General features: G+C 38.7%; 1 protein-coding gene across 7 annotated transcripts in view; it reads right to left on the bottom strand.

The window, feature by feature from the left end:
* CDKAL1 (CDKAL1 threonylcarbamoyladenosine tRNA methylthiotransferase) overlaps window positions 1-20,733 on the bottom strand; it is a 705,830-nt gene that overhangs the window by 214,107 nt on the left and 470,990 nt on the right. For all 7 annotated transcript variants that reach the window (XM_086706145.1, XM_086706146.1, XM_025916964.2 and 4 more), the window contains one exon: window positions 2,168-2,348. In XM_086706145.1, coding sequence (XP_086562271.1) covers window positions 2,168-2,348 — 181 coding nt within the window. The remainder of the gene's footprint in view (window positions 1-2,167; window positions 2,349-20,733) is intronic.

Here is a 20,733-nt window from a genome sequence, read left to right on the forward strand (position 1 = left end):
TCAGAGAGACTGTAACAATTCCTGAAATAAATACCAACAATCTCAATAAGCAACAGGTTCAACTCCTGACAGAGATGTAGAGATTTTTCAGATGTGAAATTTGAGATAGCTGTATTAGCCTCCCAAACTGTACAATAATAAACAATGAAGAAAAAGATGAAAAATTATTTAACGAAGCTAAATGTGATATAATTTACTAGCAAATCCATTTTTAAAATGATTTTTTTTAATATAATCTTCTCTTTGTAAATTTTTTTTTAATGTTTATTTTTGAGAGAGACAGAGCACAAACAGGGGAGGGGTAGAGAAAGAGAGAGAGGGAGAGACACAGAATCTAAAGTAGGCTTCAGGCTCTGAGCTGTGAGCACAGAGCCTGATGTGGGGCTCGAACCCTCCAATTGTGAGATCATGACCTAAGCTGAAGTCGGACGCTTAACCAACTGAGCCACCCAGCCGCCTAGGTTTTTATGTAATCTTGACACCCAAAGTGGGGCTTCAACTCACTGCCATGAGATCAAGGGTCACAAGCTCTACCGACTGAGCCAGCCAGGCACCCTGAAGAATCCACTTCTTGTTAATGCTGAACAGTTAACTTAAAACTTCAGGCAAGAATGTGTGGCAAGTATTAATTTTACTGAAAAACAGAAACAATCAAAAGAATTCCCCGCATTAAAAAAAAAAAAAACAGCCAAACATTCAAACACTGATGAATTCTTCCCTTTACATCATGTACAGAACGGGTCAAACCTAATGTATGGTGTTAAAACGAGGGATAGCGGTTTCTGTCGGGGAAAGGGAGAGGGTGGCGGGGAGGGCATGACCGGAACCTCTGAGGTGCTGGCAATTTTCTGCTTCTGGATCTGCCCCGGGTGCACGGAAGTATCCACTTTAGAGAAATGTACAGCTGTACACACGTCTTCAGGCATGTTACAGCTCAGAAAACTTCCTTCTTATTAATTAAAGAGGTAAAGTTTGAAAAAGAATGGATTAAGCTATAAGGACAAGAGATGAGGGGATGGAGGGAGTAGAGAACTACAAAAAAATAAAAGGGAATATTTAGGGTGCTGACGGAAGTGTCCTACACCTGGACTGCGGTAGTAGTTAAATTAATGTACGCATGTGTCAGAATTCAAAGAACTGTAGACCAAAAAAGGTGAATTTTGTCTTATGCAATAAAGTCTATTATAACTTAGATATAAAAATAATGGATTAATTCAACTTACTTTTACAGTTGTGAAAAGTCAATTGTGGTGAGAAATCTGCTTTTCTCTTTGATTAAGTTAGAAATAAAATTATATGGTCTACCTGGAAAATGTTTTCCTACCTTTGTATACACAGAAATTTGTGAAATAAAAAGGTAGAAAATTTTGAGAAAACAAGGAATGATAGTCACTTCAGTTTTACTGGAGAAAATAGACTTTAAAATATATTAAATATATATATCTGTATATACAAATAAAAATATGTTTTTTCAACCAAATGTTCAAATAAGAACTCTGTATGTTTTATGTTTGATATTTACATATGGCATAATGGAAAAAATAACAAGTTCTGGGTTATTCCTTTTAGTATTTCATGTAAGTTTTGAGGAAAATTAATGGGAGGGCACAATTTTGTATTAGTTATTTCAAACAAAACAGAAAATTTTCAGTTAAAAACATATGACTTCTTCTTCAAGCTTATTAACATTTTCCCATTTCAGCCAATAAATCTAGAAACTAACTTACTTTGAGAACATTAATTTCTGAGGCATTCTGGACAACAGTTTGCCATTACTGGGTCTCAAACTTTAAAAAAAAAAATTATTTTTTAATGTTTTCTTATTTTTGAGAGAGAGAGAGACAGAGAAACAGAGAGAGTGAGCGAGCAGGGGAGAGGCAAATAGAGAGGGAGACAACAGAATCCGAAGCAGGCTCCAGGCTCTGAGCTGTCAGCACAGAACCCTACACGGGGCTCGAACCCACAAGCTGCAAGATCATGACCTGAGCCGAAGTCAGATGCTTAAGCAACAGAGCCACCCAGACACCGCCCCTCCCTTCCCCACCTCCCTGTATTTTTTAACTTCAAGGTTATACCATGAGCCAGTTGTGTTAAGATAGACAGCGGGGCTGCATTTTTACAGCCGCTGGCTAAATCTAGCACCTTCCTTGCCAGAGAAGTCTCTTACCACTTGTGCTGGAATTTGTGCCATTTTTGCAGCAGGAGTCCCTGGTCTTGGGTAGAATTGGTTAATAAAGAGGCTTGGGAATTTGTACTCTTCAACGAGTTTCACTGTTTCTTGAAAATCTTGGTCTGTTTCTCCAGGAAAACCACAGATAATATCTGTGGCAAGAGTTATTCCAGGAACTCTAGAAAATAACAAGACAAAAATGGAAAAAAACTCAATGCCATCCATTATCATTCTATTTCTCTGACAGTTTCTTTTCTAAATTTTTATTTTTTAAGTAGGGCTCGAGCTAACATGGGGCCCGAACTAACAACCCTGAGATCAAGACCTGAGCTAAGATCAAGGGTTCGACAGTTATCTGACTGTGCCACCCAGGCGACCCTCTCCGATCTTTTAAATGCCTATGTTTTGAAACTAAATTTTATTTTTAGGAAAGGGACATTTAAGCAAATAGTTTTAGAGAGTCCTAAATATTAAAAGTTTATGGACAACAGGGGCCCCTGTCCTCCTCAAGAGCCATTCCTTTTTAATTCTTCTGAATGTTTCTTTGTTCTTTTTTCTGTATTTTAAAATAGATGTTGATTCTGCTATTTCTAGATTTTTGATTTTCAGGCAATACTTACTAGCTTCTCCACTGAGGCAGCCCTTTAAACTATTCTATCCCATCCCTCTCAGTAATATCACTGCACAGTTTTTAGTTAAATTAGTCGTATTTCCAGAAGCCTAACTGCAAAGGTACTGCTCACAGACAACTGGTATACACTACCATCATGTTTTCTTTTGACACCTTTAATTTTTCCCAGAGTTAAAAACTTTAAAAAAAATTTTTTTTTTTTTTTTGCTTCCTATTCTAGGTAACTGTGTCCATGTTTTCCACAAGCTCAGATCGATCAAAAACCAATATCATTTTCTAAACACTCAAGGTACTGTATAGAATTCACTTATCAATTTTTCCCCCTGGAAATGCCACTCCTACTTTCTCTGGTATGTGTTGTTTTCATAATGAACCAGTTGTCGTCCTTGAAAGTTGCTCTTTGGTTTTCTTCCCCCCCCACCCCGCCTTTACCTGATCCTATATTCATAATTCTTGATTAATTCAGCTGGAGCATTCTTTCAGAAGCTTCATCAGAAAGAATGCCAGAGAAATTCTGTTATTGTCTTAGCATAATCTGAACATGTCTTAATCTACACAATTGACTGATAGTGTGGCTGTTCACAGCCCTCCAAAATGAAAAATATCAGCCATCAGAATTTTCTACTGTTTCTTTTTTTAACCTGGAAAGGTTGCTGATGAGATGTCCTGATTCACTCTGATGTAAACCTCTTTAATTTCTTTATATATGCCCTACACTCTTTTTGAAAACTTTTAGGATATTAATTTTTTCTCAATGTTTTTAAATTTCATGATAATAGACCTTGGATTAGGGATGAAATCTTTGTAAAGGGCACAATTGGGACTCTCATGGTCTTTAGGTCTAGCAAATTTTCTTATATTATCACTTAATATATGATTAATGATTATCACTTAATCATTTGTTTTAGAGATGCAACATCTTTTCTCTTCTTCCTAAAGGTATCAGTTAAAGGTTTTCATAAGTTTTCCTCTGATCACTGCAATGCTCTCCATTTCCTCCAAGTTCTTGTATATTGCTCCCTCTCATTCATGGCTGAGACTCGCCATCAAGAAAGAGTGACTCTGCCCTTTCATATTAAGAATAAATTATCAAAAGCTTCTCATCAGAGATTGACTGGATAACAAGCTGCCTTTGTTTTTGATGAGCCCAAATGTTAACATCTTGAATGTCCTTTCTCTGTGGTGGAGTCTATCCCAGAGTGTGCTACAATATTCTACTGTGTGTTAACAGTATAACAATACCAAAATATCATGGACAGTATTCAAAGCTCCAATATTACTCTCGATCCATACAAAACGGGAAAAACAGCCTCAAACATTACAAACCAAAAGACACCTAACTATATCAATTTCTCTATTCCCTACATGTAGTTCTATATGAAGGAATAAAACAGTTTATCCCATTTAAATATATTAGATATTTGGGGGCATAAGAGAGAACAAAGGATATAACCATGAGGAAAGGGAAATACAAATGGCGTCATAAAAACATTGGCTTTCCATATCTTGTTTGGATAATACTTTAATTCCTGTGTGGAAGAAGAATGGCATTGATTTTTAAAAATATTTCTTTCTTGAGTTCTACTTGGTCTCATCCAGCTATTAATCTGGCTGACCCTGAATTAGTGAGGTAAGTTCCAAAGGCTAGAACTTTTCTCTGTGTTGGTAAACAGAAAAAGAGATAATGTGCACAGAGAAAAATGAAACAGAGCATATTTGAAAAGCAATTTTTTTGATTTTTATGGTGACATAAAAACATTATTCTTCAGAGGTGATTATCAAAATTACATTTGAAAATCATAAAAAACATGTTTTGACAGTAAGCTGTAGATAAAAAGACCATTTTCTAGACTTACTAAAAGCATGTTGAATAGAAAAAGTATGTCAACAAGTTTAATTAGCAAATGTTTACACTTGACTTATAACTACTGAACAAAAGAAATCCACAACTAAAACTGTAAGTAATAGATCACAGCAGAAATGACAGAGAAGAGTCTATCTCCCTCAGGAAATAAATTAAAAAAAAAAATCTTAGAAACTGCCTGTGAAATACTGTAGAAACCAAGACAATTGGTTATTGTCGTAGGCTGTGAATTGGAATGAATTTGGCACTCGATTATGGGGTATTCCCAAAGGAAAGTACCTTACTGATTCCCCCTCCCCCAATCCTCCTTGACCCCGGATAGCTGAGCTCAGTATTATGCAACACCTGCTTACTTTGGCATTAAGTCCCACAGTGAAGGAGAAAAGACAAACCTTTCCAGGAGTCCTCTTAAATGTTAAAAAAGGGGATGTCCAATGTGTGAATATATTTGAAAATCTACACAGAAAGTTGACTGATAACAAAGGAGAGGACAGGCCAACTATGAATTTGTAAAAGACCTATGTTAGTCAGTATATAAAAGTAAAAACAGTTTATTTGGTTTCTAAGGATGTAAGAATATAAACTGATTGCCTATAAAATGTTTCCAAAGTAAAGACTACACTTTAATGTTAGATGAGGCTCATCTATACGTTAATTTTATACATGCAAATAATGCTTCTTAAAAATAATTTGGCTCTTTAGGTGAACCAACTTAAAAAAAAAAAACCCTCATATTTATACTGTTAATTTGCCTACTAAATAATTCTCTTCAGTTCATAAGAAAATCAAGGAAGTCTGAAGTGAACTAATTTCTAAATTAATTAAGTGGCTATGAGGAAATTTAAGGAGTGTAAAATAGAACATTAATCCAAATATTTAATATGCTAATTACCAGCGAATGCTGTTTTTGAAAAGCAATGAATTTTCAAAATACTAAAATTTTTAAAAATGATCATTTCCACATATGTATTGAAAGCTGTAAGCCTAATGAATATAATTACTAGGTATTCTATGTTTTTAAAATTTAAAAGACCTTCTATATTTATGTTTTCATAGCAGTATGAGAAAATAATTCTGAAAGAAAGATGAAAATGTTCTCTTAGCTTAATTAACAGGTACATTTTGACCCACTATTTTTTTTCTGGCGTATACAAGCTTTTTACCGGCAAAATGGGTTCATTAAATAGCTTGGGAATAGAATTAATGAGAAAGATTCTAATTACACATTGGCAGTGGCAGAAGTGGTTCTATGATCAGTTCCGCAAATCTATCAATCAGGAGGGTATCAGGAGAGCATGACCTCTTTGCTGGCCAGAGGCTAGGATTTAAGATAGTCCCAAATATTTTAAGACTTAATTATTTACCCTGAGTAAAAATAAACACATACTTACACACCCCATAGTGTATTTGAAATACCACTTAAAATGTACTTTAAACATCTCAAGACTTTCACTTGCAATTTGGTGTTCTACTGGCAAAAAATGGAAAAAGGATGAGCTTCAAATTTCCTATGTGGAAAAATTAAGACTAATGCACACATTCTACTTATTTCAAAAGAAAGAAATAAAAATAACCAAAAAAAGAACCAGATCTATTAAAATTATTATGCATAAACAAACATGTAACTAAAAGAAATATTTTTTAAAGTTGATTTATTTATTTTGACAGAGTGAGTGTGAGTGGGGGAGGCAAGCCCCACGCTATCAGCACAGAGCCTGAAGTGGGGCTTGACCTCACGAATCATTAGATCATGACCTGAGCCCAAATCAAGAGTCAGACACTTAACCGACTGAGCCACCCCGGCACCCCAAGAAACAGTTTTTAGTTCTGAATAAAAGTAAAAACACATCTAAATATATGGGATGCAGCTTCAAGAAGTACTTAGAAATTCATGGCTTGAAATGTCTGTGTCACAAAGAGGTAAACACAATAGTCTAAGCTTCCACCTCAAGAAGCTAAAAAAGAGGAGCAAATCAAACCCAAAGTAGGATTAAAAAGTAAATTATTAAATAACGGTTTTAAAAAAACAGTGAAATAGAAAATAGAGAAAAAAATCAATAAAAGTTAAGGTATATATTTGAAACAAAACAGTAAAATTACTGAACTATTAGCAAGACTGACAGGAAAAAAGAAAACAAATGACAGCTTCAGGTATGAAGGAGGAGAAAGCACCACAGATGCTACCAACATTAAAAAGAAAAAGACACTCAAGGTATATTACGAACAATTTTGTGCAGAGACGTTAAAAACTTTGGCTGAAATGAGCAAATTCTTAAAAAAAAAGACATAAATTATTAAAACTGACTCAAGAAGAAACAGAAAATCAAAATAGCCTTTTATGTATTAGAAAAATTGTATTTGAAATTAAAAATCTTGCCACCAAAAGAAAACAATATGAAACAACCCAGGCCCAGAAGGCTTCACAGGTGAATTATATGAAACATTTAAGAAAGAATAAAACCAATTCTCTAGAAACTACTTTAAAGATAGATGAAAAAGGAACTCATTTTATAAGTCCAGCAGCAGCCGATATAAAAACCAGAGAAAGAGATTAGAAATAAATTCTAGACCAATATATTTTATGAAAACAGAGACACTTAACAAAATATTAGCAAAATGGGCACAGAAACATATAAAAAGGATTGTTTGTCATGATCAAGTTGTTTTTATTTTTTTTTTAAGTTTATTTATTTATTTTGAGAGAGGGCAGAGAGAGTCAGTGAGAGAGGAGTAGAGAGAGGGAAAGAGAATCCCAACCAGGGATTCAAAGTGGGGCTTGAACCCAAGAACTGTGAGATCACAGCCTCAACCACAACCAAGAGTTGGGTGCTCAACCAACTGAGCCCCCCAGGCGCCCCAATCATGATCAAGTTTTAATTCCAAGAATGCAAATTTGACATACAAATTTTGATTAATGCAGTAAGCCTATTAAAAGAATAAAGGGTAAAACCCACATGGTGATCTCAGTAAATGCAGAAAACTAAGTTGACAAATCCAACACCCATTCATGATAAAAACTCTCCATAAACAAAGAATAGAGAAAAACTATCTCAACCTGATAAGGGGTCTACAGCAATCATTGTTGAAAAAAAAATTTTTTTGATGTTTATTTATTTTTGACAGAGAGAGAGGGAGACACAGAATCCGAAGCAGGCTCCAGGCTCTGAGCTGTCAGCACAGAGTCTGATGCGGGACTCGAACCCATGAACCACGAGATCATGACCTGAGCCAAAATCGGGCGCTCAACCAACTGAGCGACCCAGGTGCCCCTACAGCAATTACCAATTTTAATTTTTTTAAAAAAATTGTTTATTCTATTTTTGAAAGAGACAGAGCATGAGAGGTGGAGGGGCAGAGAGAGAAGGAGACACAGAATCCCAAGCGACTCCAGGCTCTGAGCTGTCAGCACAGAGCTCAATGCAGGGCTTGAACCCATAAACCACAAGATCATGACCTGAGTAGAAGTCAGATGCTTAACTGACTGAACTACTCAGGTGCCCCTCATTTTTAGTGGTAAAAGACTGAATGCATTTCCACTCAGATTAGTAAAAAGGCAAGGATTTCTGTTCTCACTTCTATAATTCAATATATTATGGAGATTGTAGTCAGTGCAAGAAAGGTAAGAAAAAGAAAAGCATATAGGTTTTTGCAGATGACATGACCTTGTATGTGGAAACTGGAAGGAATCTAATGGAACCTACTAGAATAAGCCAGTTTAGCAGAGCTAAAGATGAATATATAAAAATCGCCTGTACACTTTATATTAGTAATGAACAGTCAGAAAATGAAATCAAGGTCGGGGCACCTGGGTGGCTCGGTCAATTAAGTGTCTGACTCTTGATTTGGGCTTAGGTAATGATATCATAGTTCGTGAGATCGAGCCCCACGTCCAGCTGTACACTGACAGTGTGGGGCCTGCTTGGGATTTTCTCTCTCTCCCTCTGTGCCTCTCTCTCACTTGCTCACTCTCACTTGCTCTCTCTCTCTCTCTCTCTCTCTCTCTCTCAAAAATAAATAAATAAATAAACATAAAAAGAAAAAAAAGAAACCAAGGATACAATTCCATTCACAATAGCATAAATAATACTTAAGAATAAATTTGGGAAGTCTAAGACCTACACTCTAGAAACAGAACTTAAAGAGATTTTCTTAAAATTTACTGAAATTAAAGAATATCTAAATAAATAGAAAATATATAATTTTCATGGATTGGAATATTTTACGGTTAAGATTGCATGTCTCTTCAAACTGATACACATATTCAATGCAACTGCTACCAAAATGTCAGCCCATTTTTCTGCAGAAATTGAAAAGCTGATTCTAAAATTTGTATGGAAATGCAAAGGACTTAGAGTAGCCAGAGAAAAAAAGGACAGTTGGTGGAATGGATGAACCTGACTTAAAGACTTACTATAAACCTACAGTAATCACAGCAGTGTGGTATTAGGATAAAGACACAGCAATGGAACACGGACAGCCCCAAAATACACCCATACATTTATACATTTATGGTTAATTACTTTTCAACAAATATACTTGTATGGTTAATTAATTTTCAACAAAACCGCCAAAGCAATTCAATGAGGTCAAGAGACAATGTTTTCAATAAACGATGCTAGAGCAAATGGATACCATACGCAAAGTAAACAAACAAACAAAAAGAACTTATTGGACCCTTACCTTATGGTATGCACAGAAAGTCCTTTAATACTAAATCTAAATGTAAGAACTGGAATTACTAAATTTCCCGAAGAAAATATGGGAAGAAATCTTTGTGTCCTCGATAGAGTTCAGCGAAGACTTCTTAGCTAGAACGCTAACACCAAAAGCACAATGAAAGAAAAAAAATTGGGTGAACTGGACTTACTGGAAAAACGCCATAAAGGAAACAAAAAGACAAGCCATAGGAAGAAATTATTTGCAAATCATGTATGTGATGAAAATATTTGTATTCAAAATATATGAAGAACTCATATGAGTCACTAATAAAAAGACAAACAACATAACTGTACAATGGGCAAAGGATTTTAACCAATACTTCACTGAAGAAAACAGATGAATAGCTAATAAGTGCATAAAAAGCTGCCTCAACATCATTAGTTGGCAGAGTAACGCAAGTTAAAACCGTGTTAAGATGGCACACACACTCAGTAGGAGAAGGCTGTATTAAACAAAAAAAACACTAAAAAAATAACAGACATTGATGTACATCTAGAGAAACAGAAACACTTATCCGTTGTAGGTGGGAATTCAAAACTTTGCAGTCACTTTGGAAAACAGTGTGGCAGCTTCCTAAAAAGTGGAACACTTACTGCCACTAAGAAAGTTTCTATCCTAGCAATCTACCCAAGAGAAATCAAAACGTGTGTCCACACAAAGACTTTTATGTGGACTTTCACAGTGACATTCCTCATTATAGCCCCAAACTGGAAATAGTCCAAATGTCTGTCAACTGGTAAATGGGTAAACAAAATGAACAATGAAAATTTACCTACAAAGAAAAGAGAACCAATTACTGATACGTGCACCACACAGATGGACCTTGAAAAACATTCTGAAGTAAAAGAAGGAAGACACAAAAGATTACTTATTGTTTAATTCCATTTATATGAAATTTCTATAAGATGCAAAATTAGACAGACAGAAAACAGATCAGTCGTTGCTTGGGTCTCGGGGGGGAGCAGGGATTGACTCCAAGTAGGCATTAAGAAACTTTCTTTTTTTTTTTTTTTAAGTTTTTTTGTTTTTATTTTTTTAACGTTTATTTATTTTTGAGACAGAGAGAGACAGAGCATGAATGGGGGAGGGTCAGAGAGAGGGAGACACAGAATCTGAAACAGGCTCCAGGCTCTGAGCTGTCAGCACAGAGCCCGACGCGGGGCTCGAACTCACGGACTGTGAAATCATGACCTGAGCCGAAGTCGGCCGCTTAACCAACTGAGCCACCCAGGCGCCCCAAGAAACTTTTTCTTCTAAGTAAAGCATTCTAAAACTGCACTGTGATGATAGCTGCACAAATTCTTAATTTACTAAGAATTTCAGACTATAACTTAGATTAGGTGCAAACTGCATGGTATCTAAATTATACCCACAATAAACCTGTTAAAAGTGGGGTGGGGGGGGGGAGGAAGCCTTTCTGAAGACAGAAAGGTAGCAGGAAACCTCCATTAGGTACTCTCTTCCAAAGAGTCCTAACAACTGAACTTTCGACAGGATGTAGCCAAAGAATTAAACATGGCCAAATAGGAGGGAAGGGCAGCGATAATAAAAGGTAAGGTCAAGGTTGAAAGGAAATTATGTTTTGAGCAGGACAGCAAGAAGGACTATGTCCCAGCTACCAACAGACAACAACAAGGTATCATTCTGTTCATCCTAAAAAAGGAAATTTAAGGAGAAACAGCATGACATTTTCAAGTAAATTTGAGAAAACTGTCAGCAGCTTTAAAATTACTTTCACACTTCTATGAAAAACAATTTTTTAAGTTTATTTATTTTGAGGTGGGGGGGGCAGGGAAGGGGCAGAGAGAGAGGGAGACAGAGAATCCCAAGCAGGCTCAGCACTGCCAGTGCGGAGCCTGACACGGGGCTTGAACCCACAAACTGTGAGATCATGACGTGAGCCAAAATCAAGAGTGGGACACTTAACAGATTTGACCGAGCCACCCAGGCGCTCCTGAACAACAAATCTGAAAGGACATGAGCTGAAAAAGAAAAAGCGCCTATACATCAGGATAAGGGTTAAAAAGCCGTAAGTCACTAAGACAAAGACAGACAGGCGTGCCTCTGGATGACCCTCATCTTCATATGGGTATCTGGGAGAGAAATCTTCCCTTGGGTATACAACTAAGAGGCTCTTTTACTAACGAGTTGCATGCTCTCCAGCAAATTACTTAGCCTTACTAGGCTTTGGTTTCCTTTTCTCTAAAACTAGGAGAGGAAGAGTACGCCTAGATAAGATTAAGGAGTTTGCACATGTACTAATTGCTGCGGACAGTGCCAGCCACAGACCGCCTGTTATGTTTTAGCTATCATTATTGTAACCCTGTCAAAGAAATGACAACAGCTACCATCTATTAGATGATACTAAGTGCCAGGCAATGTGTTAGCAACTTAGGTAACTTCTAGTTTAATCTCTAGGAGACACAGGGAAAGTACCCTTAGGGAAATAAGATTGAGTGGTAAATTGCCCAGAGTTGCAGAATCACTAAATGATACGGCAGTCTTCTCTCCACCCGCGTTACTGAGGTGCTCACTGAACTGATGTACTAGAAGCAGTGGCTGATCATGAGTTTATGTTAAAAATATTCAGTAATAATATTTGCAAAGCAATTTACTACAGCAAGTAAAACTTGCCTCTATCTGCAGAATTGTGTTTTAAAGAGGGTAATTGTGGTCTCCAAAGGTTAAATGATTTACCGAAGGTCACCAAGCTATTGCTGGAAGAATCATAATTCAAACCCAAACCTTTCCACCTGGTTGGTGCTCTTTCCACAAATGTACCTCAATGAATACGGAGGCATTTAAAACCTAAATGGCTATATGCTAAATTTATTCTTCATAAGGTATTTTCTTGTTTTTATCATTATCATCACTCATCAAGAAGCAGGTAGATATAATTATTCCTATCTCCAGATGGCTGAGAGACAGGAAGCAGCAACAGTATCGGTAGAAAGAAATGAGATTTTAAATCTGGATTTGGGTCCCTGGTTTCTAGTCACGTTTTCACAAGTGTTGTTAATGTTCTGAGCCTCAGGTCCTTCTCTTCTACAAAACGGGGATAAGAGCACATCCCTTCCTGGGCTGTTGAGAGATCAAGTGATGTGATGAATATAAAGCATTTATAATAGCAGCTGGCACACAGATGCTTAATAGATGTCAACTTGCTTCTGTGTCCCTTAAGGGATGAACGGAAGTGAGGAACAACAACACTCTACCAAATACCTTGAACCTGGACTCTTCCACCTTTCAGTACACCAATGGCCCATAATTGTTGCTTGCGTTTCTTTTGTACTTTGTGCCGTAGATCGATACTAGCAGAAAATGATCTAAGGAGTAACTGAGGAGTGTAAGAGACAAATAGAGTTTGCATGACACGATCAGGTTGATATTCTTTATCACAGAAAAAAAAAATTAGAAGACCTTAACATTTGGTGAATTGATTTATGTGTAAAGTATTAAAAAAAAAAAAAACCCAAATGCTCTAGATGTGAATAATATTCTGGCTGTGGTGCAGCTTGACAAAATTCCTAAAATATCTAATGAAGGAGTTATACTACTGCTTAGCTTGTTTCTGGAATTTTAATTATGTTGAAAGTGCACAAATGAAAAACTAGTTAATACTAGTTGAGAATTTAAACCTACTAAATATAAATAAATAAAAACAGCTCAGAAATTACTTAGAAAGTAAATGGCTTCATGAGCAGTTCTGTAGATAATTTTCTCTTTGGTGAAGTCTCTTCAAATGAATAAATATCTGTCTACCTGTGCATCCATTTGTCCGTCCACCTGTCCATCCATCCATCGATCCATCCATCCATCCGTTTCTCTCTTTTGTGTTCACTGATTAAGTACCTAGAATCACTCTTCTGATGTTAAACTCATGAGAGGTTGGTGGGTGTCTGCAGTATGCATTTCAGATAGGCATGCTGATCATGAGTAAGAGGTAAAGAAACAAAAAGTCAAAGAAGTGCCAATGCCAATATAGCCCTTTCTTTATGCCATTCTAAAATTTCTTCTCTCAGAGTCTGTGGATTCCTGAAAATTGCATGCAAATTTTTATGTGTATATTTCAGGGAGAAGTGACTACAGTTTTCTTCTGATTCTAAAAGTCTTCTGTGACCCAAATAAGGTTAGGAGATACTTCTATGAATGCTTTTGGATCAGCCAAAAAATTATTAGGGGGAAAAAAAAACACAAGCAACTTTTGACCTAATGACACAGTGTATGTAAGAGACATTTATTTTTTTTCCTAAGAGAAAAGGTTCATCTGACTAAAATGAGTGAAATCATCATCTCTGCAGTAGTAGATTTAGTATAATCTGGAAGCTGAGTTACATATTGCTGTTTCATTTGTTTTGTTTGAAAAATTAAAAATAGTCAGTTACTGCCAATTTCATAAAGTTTAACCTAATATAAAGTCAGCGATATAAAATGGGCCCCACCCAGTCAGTTATTATATTATTTTGGAGATGATGAAAACTGGTGTTACTCTTACTAACATCTCAGCCTCACACTCATCTATTTTTAATTGTATTACTGGGGCCAGAAGCCCAAAAAAGTACATATGATTCCTTTGGCAGTTCGCCTCCTGTTAGGTCTTGAGAAAGAAGGTATGACAGGAGATCAGAAACAGGGAGAAACTTCGGTGCCTCTCAAAGTGGTCACTTCCTGCTGGTGAGGTGGCAACCCCTGGGGTCGGGGCTCCCAGGACCCAGTAACACAAACTCTGCCCTTCTGCTCCCCCAGCCCTCCTGGCAGCAACTGCTTTCAGTAATTATTATCCTCTGGTTATCTCATCTCCCCACCTTTACTTTTCCAGCCTTCTAACTTGTATGTCATAAATTCCTTGTACTAAATATCTTCTGATAGGTACACCTTGCATAGTTTTTCTTTCTAACTGGGCCGAGATCGAAACAATCAAACTCACCAGTGTCCTCTTCTATGACCTTAATGAAGTTACATTTACACAAACCACATTGTGTTTGGGTACAGTAATAGATGGCATAAGTGGTAAAAGGTAGGGCTAGTAAAGCCTCAACTCTGTTTGCACACTGAATACAAAGAATATAGATGTATTCTTATAAATGAGTATGTATGTTCTTCAAAGCAGAACACATAAAATTTGTGAATGTTAGAGAGAAGTTTACATCTAATTTGGTTGAAGAGACAGTTTTCAAATATTAGCCAAAATCTGCTGGTAATTCACATACTAATTATAAGTGATATTTAAAATCCAAGATAGCCTTTTAAAGCCTCTTTTTGAGAAAAAAATGTAGTAGCAATTAGGTTTTTTTTAAAATTATTACCTCTCTTCAAAATCAATAAAACTACTTAAAATTTTTTTAATGTTTATTTGGGGGGGGGGGAGGGGCAGAGAGAGAGACACACACACACAGAATCTGAAGCTGGCTCCAGGCCCCCAGCTGTCAGCATAAAGCCCAAAACGGGGCTCGAACTCATGAACCGTAAGATCATGACCTGAGCCGAAGTCAGACGCTCAACCGACTGAGCCACCCAGGCATCCCAATAAAACTACGTTTAATGTGCTAAATAAAAATCCAGATGGCTTATTTAGTTTAAAGTAATTTTTTTTTTCAACATTTATTTATTTTTGGGACAGAGAGAGACAGAGCATGAACGGGGGAGGGGCAGAGAGAGAGGGAGACACAGAATCGGAAACAGGCTCCAGGCTCTGAGCCATCAGCCCAGAGCCCGACGCGGGGCTCGAACTCACGGACCGCGAGATCGTGACCTGGCTGAAGTCGGACGCTCAACCGACTGCGCCACCCAGGCATCCCAATAAAACTACGTTTAATATGCTAAATAAAAATCCAGATGGCTTATTTAGTTTAAATTTGGTACAATTTTAGTTTTTGGAATAAAAAAGGTAGTTAACAAAAAAAAGGCGCAAAAAAGGGAGGGGCGCCGAGCAGACGCAGAGGACATCAAAGGATTTAGTGTCATCCACTATGTTCCTAAACCCAGGGTAAATCGTGAATATACAGTTTGGCTTCAAGCAAAAAACCAAATGAACCACTACTGTTAACTAAAAATTAAGTAAACACTGTGTTAAGTAAGTTTCTTATCCCATAACGTTACGCCTGCATTCCACAGCAAATATTTTGGAATAAGCACAAAGCCTTACATAAGACCAAAGATATTGCTTTAAAAAGTGTAAGTAAGCATACTGAGTAATATTGTTATAATATTTAAAAGGAACCATATTAAATCTCAAAGAGTTTTTACACATCTGTTATTAAAATCATTTTATGACATTGCTGGTTGAAGTGAAGGTATTTACTATCTACAGTACTGTTAACACAATTCTTATATGAGTTTTTCTGTTTCTATGGTAACATGAATTATAAGGTTCAATGAAGCCAGATTCAGTAATGTGTATTTTTCTGTTATGCAAGGTGAAAAGGAAATGAAACATTTCCAACATTCATAAACTGCAGCAAATGTCTGAATTCCATTTAGAGATAAGATGATAATTACTAAAGTAATTAGAATTCTTCCTGGATGGAATTATTTTGCACACAGTGGAAATTTAGATTTGGGAATGAAAGCAGGGGCCAGAGTATATTCAGCATCAGTAATTAATTACAACCAAAACCAATATGGTCTTCTGATACCTTGGAACAGACTATACCTTCTTCTGTCTGCTTCTGACTACAATGTGAAAGAAAACTGGTTCCCCCACCCCCATCCCTTAAGTCAGAAAGATAACGTGGGTGAAATCATTTTATTCAAGAGAAAATCCAATTACAGAAATAATCAACTTTTCCTTCCTGCTTTATTTTTTTCATATTTGAAAGGGCATTCACATTAGCAGAACCAATTAAATGAATATCAGGACAGGGCAAAAACTATAAAGTTAAACAAGTTTCTTAAATCTTTTAAAATTACAGTTTGAAAAAAAAAAAACCCCACTTATTGAAATTTTAGAGAGTCAAACCCAGATCACAGCATTCTTTAGTAGGAAAGCACAATTGTAAGGCAGCTAGCCATCAGGTCTCAGGGAGAATAATTTATAAAATTATATGGTCCTAATGCAGTTGGCTCTAATATTCGGCCCATCATAAGTAAGAAATCAGGCAAATTTTTGCTTTTAATGGAAGTGTTGCCATCATCAAGAAATGGCACTCAGAGATACCACATTTCAAGGCTTACGCCATCCTAAAATGCAATTCGTGGAGCAGCATAATAAATAATACTGAAAAAAATACATACACACAGAGAGGGCAAGCATGCAACAGAAGCCACCAAATCAGAACACAGTAGAATGTTATTCACAACGATATCCTTTATTCCGTATTACTTGAACTCTCATTTTGTTTGGTTTTCAATTCAGGTTACCCTAAATATCATATATCAAGGGAATGGCAAACTATGGCTCAAGGGCCAAATTCAGCCATCACCTGTTTGGTAAATAAAGTTTTATTGGAACACAGCCACACCCACTCATTTACATGTGGTCTAAGGCTGCTTTGGCTACAAAAGCAGAACTGAGTAACTGTGACAGTTGCCACTGAGATGGTATGACTCACAAAGCCAAAAATATTTATTATCTGCAGAGACTCTAGCCAACCAAGCCCATGACTCTGATTTTTGCTCTAAGTACTCCCGGGGACACTCCAGGGTGAGTATGACAGGACAGTGGGCATATGACACTCTCCAAAATACAGCCCCAATCAACCTTTTCCACGGTCGCTAAATATGCACTGACACAACTCAAATCAGAGTACTCTCTCTCTGTGCAATCGTCCCCTGAAGCCTACCTCTCTGATGAAGTCTTTCCTGATTTTCTCTCTGCGTCTCAGTTCAGTCACACAATTAAGGTCACACCTCAGACCTCTGGTGGCCCTGTTATGACCTGCCCAGTACCTTTCACATGTATCCCTGTCTTACGCCTCCAAGTAAACCATTAGCATCTGCAGGTCAAGGGTGGGGTCATATTCATATCCCTACACTCAGCAGTAATGGGACAGCACACACAGTTCACCACACAGAGCTGCTCAGTGGCTTAAAAGGTGACGGGGAAGGGAGATTGGGGCAAAAAAGACAGGGGGATGAATGAATGAAGTCAGTAAGGCAACAGGCTTTCCTCATACCTATTAGTGATTAATTCCCATTTTATCTCATATCCATCATAGTATTTTACTTTAAAGTCCTAAAGGTGAACTTCTAGCCTTGACCCATCTGGCAGGGGGAGAGAAGAGGCAATGCAGGGGGCTTTGGAAGTGGCAGCCTCTCACTGGGGTCCAGGCCACTGGTACCAGGATCCTGGCCATTGGTACTGACCTGTCCTGCTTACAAGGAAGGACATCTTTCTCAAATGAGTACTAAGGAAAAAAAAAAAAGTATTAGCTAGCTAATAGTTGTTTCCCCTTCAATATTTCTATTTATAGAAATAACTAAAATACTGACAGGAGATCGATGTTTATTTTAAATGACCTGGAAAAACAAATCAATAAATGACCTAAGTTTATTTGCAACCCTCCGTTTAAAGTTGCAGAGAAAGGGGTTCACGCTGGAATCCCGGAAGCTGAAGGTGGATGCGAAACGGAAAAGGAGGCTTCATTCTAATTCTGCCTCACAGTTGTTCTCTTCTATTTTTGAAGGTGATAAATCCCATCATTCAAACATCATTTACTGACGAAATGATATGCTCTTGGCAAAGTTCTGGACAGTCTAGATCTGTGAGGGCTGCTGGGGCAAAAGGTGGCCACGGGTCCCTTCCGTATGAAACACACATGAAATGTGCCTGGTCAGTGGGTGCTGCCGCTTCTACCTGGAGGGCTCGTCACCTTCCACGACACTGCCTACTGGGTCCCCATTTGGCCCAAATCTCCACCCTCCAAAAGGGCCTGGCTGGTCGTCGGCACAGCCACACGGTATCACCTAAGACACATTCCAGCAATCCTGAGAACACTCTGAGGCTCTTCCCAATCGTGTGTAACCCGGCTCAGCGCGGGCCCCAACAGCCCTCTGGGGGGCAGCCTGCCTCTTACGACACCTGGGTCACCAGTGGTGGGATACTGGGCATTGCTGTGACACAGGTGGTAGCTGATCCACAACCAAGAAGCACTTCAAACCCCAAGAACAAAGCCGCTACATTAGGGGACATCAGGACACTACAGCAACCCCAAAAGTCGTCGTTCAGGGGAAAAAACATTCACGAACTACTCGTACGTGAACTCCAGGTCAGGTTGACACGTACTGTGGCATTTGTGACACCCGCCTCTCTGACACTTACTGAGCACTTCGTGCCAGTGCTTGGCGTGATACTGACTCATTTCATCCTCAAAGCAGTTCACAAGGTACGTAATACATTCCCATTTTATAGACGTGGCAACGGAGCACAGAGAGATTAAGTAAACTGCCCAAGGTCACACAGCAGTCAGTAGCAGAGTCTGGATCTGAATCCTGTCTGCTTTCAGAGCCTGTGATCTTAAGCGACAAACTGCCTCCACTCATGTCGGGCAGAGAATATGAACAGTGCCAGATACACTTATTCCAAAAGGCCTCCCTTCTCAGAAACGGCAGCTATCAGGTATCCTCACACAGCAACTTCTCTGAGGCTCTCATCTAGAAGCATGAGTGCCATCAGATGACCTCACCACTGCTAAGCAGCAAAAACACCCACTTAGCATCATCTTCCCGTTCGGTCCTCAGTTATCCAATTATTACTCTCATGTTAAAACAATACTCATGCACTTATCCTTTCAGCCAGTGAAAAGAAATGTAGAAAAAAATATCCTTACCGAATATCCTATCTGTGCCAGTAGCCAACAAAAAGATTCACGACAGCTCAGATTTTATCACACACATTTTCAGTGGTGCCAAAATGAGAGGAAGAGACGGGACCCCAGGAGACTAGAAACATTAATAGACATAACTAGCCTTGGGCTCAGACAGGCAGCGAGAAAACAAGAAATCCTGTTAATTTTTAACACTTCGCATCATGTCCCAAGCCACGCAAGGTCTAGAAAGCGGTTCTGATTACATCATTTTTGGCAAAAGAATCAGAGGAATATTCAGCTTATGCTCGACACCAGGTCCTGAACGGTTCGGAGCCTGACACAGAAGCCAAAGCATCTCTGTCTTTCCTGTAATTCAGATGCAGGTAATGGCTGCAAAGACCCACGAAGGGTCACACGCTGATACTCCTTTTCTAGACTACTTCACAGACATCCAAACAACCCTGTGAGAAGGAAGGAGTGATAGGTTTCCCATGCAGAGGTTTAGAGAGGGGAAGTCTTGGCAAGCGAGGAGTCGGGCTTCCAACCCTAACAGCTGCCTCTCCAACCTGCTAACCTGAATAATTCTCGGGAAGGACAGCCCACGCCAAAGATTTGGGTGCTGTGATGTCAGAGAGAGCAGTAAAGGAGAAAAGTTCCGTCTGTGACCAGCAATGCTGGCAGCAAGTGTGACACGGCCTAGGCAAGGTCTACTGGGCGGTTTAAAGATGATCTGATTCAATGCAGCGAACACGCATCGAGTACCTCCAACTAAGGGGCCAGGAAAACAGAAGCACAGGTTGTGCGCTGGGGCTTGTGCGTCATTCCCAGCCACCGGCTGAGGTAGACGGTGATGTGATCACAGTGTCAGGTTCAATACCACGGAAGGGAGAAGCGTGGGGTAAGCAGGGGTGGTGGAATAAATGGCATTATGAGCCACAAAGAAGATGAAATTAGGGCTCGGGTGGGGTGCGGGGCAGGAGCAACAAGGAAAAAATGTAGAGATCTGAGGACATGACCGGGTACACAGGGCCCCAGACGGCCACCTCCTAACGCAGAGTCCACTGACGTTCACCGGAACAGTGTGTGACGTCATCGGAATTCATATTCCACCTCAGAGCTCCAATTACAGCACACAGTTTCCCTCGGCAAACAGCTCTCACAGAACCAATCCTGATCAGAAGAGTAAATGGAGAGACCCCAGGTGGCAAGAGACAACCGATGGCTCTCTCATCACAGCTAAGTGTCTAAGACAGGGCCGCACAGTCAGGAACAACAGGCCTCCCGCACAAAGCCGTGTCGCCCTCAAGGCAAAGTCACGTGCTCCAGGCAGGCTTGAACAAGAACTGTCTTTGGTCGCATGATGACACTTGCATGAAATGTGAACACAAACACGCCGACTGCAACAGAACATCACAAAGAAATGACACGGAGAGTGAAACGTGAAGGCACGTCCTGGCACCAAGGTAGGGACGGTGAGCAGAACCGTTTCCAGAGGGCGACAAATGCTGGGAACGTTCAGACAGGACATGCTCTTCGCTGAGGCCAATATGCTTTATGAAAGGAAGGAAGGGTAGTCTTGGAGATATTTCTATGAGTACTGCCT

This window comes from Puma concolor, chromosome B2 (genome assembly GCF_028749965.1).
Source record: "Puma concolor isolate L17-30 chromosome B2, mPumCon1.1.hap2, whole genome shotgun sequence".
In the NCBI taxonomy this organism is placed as follows: domain Eukaryota; kingdom Metazoa; phylum Chordata; class Mammalia; order Carnivora; family Felidae; genus Puma; species Puma concolor.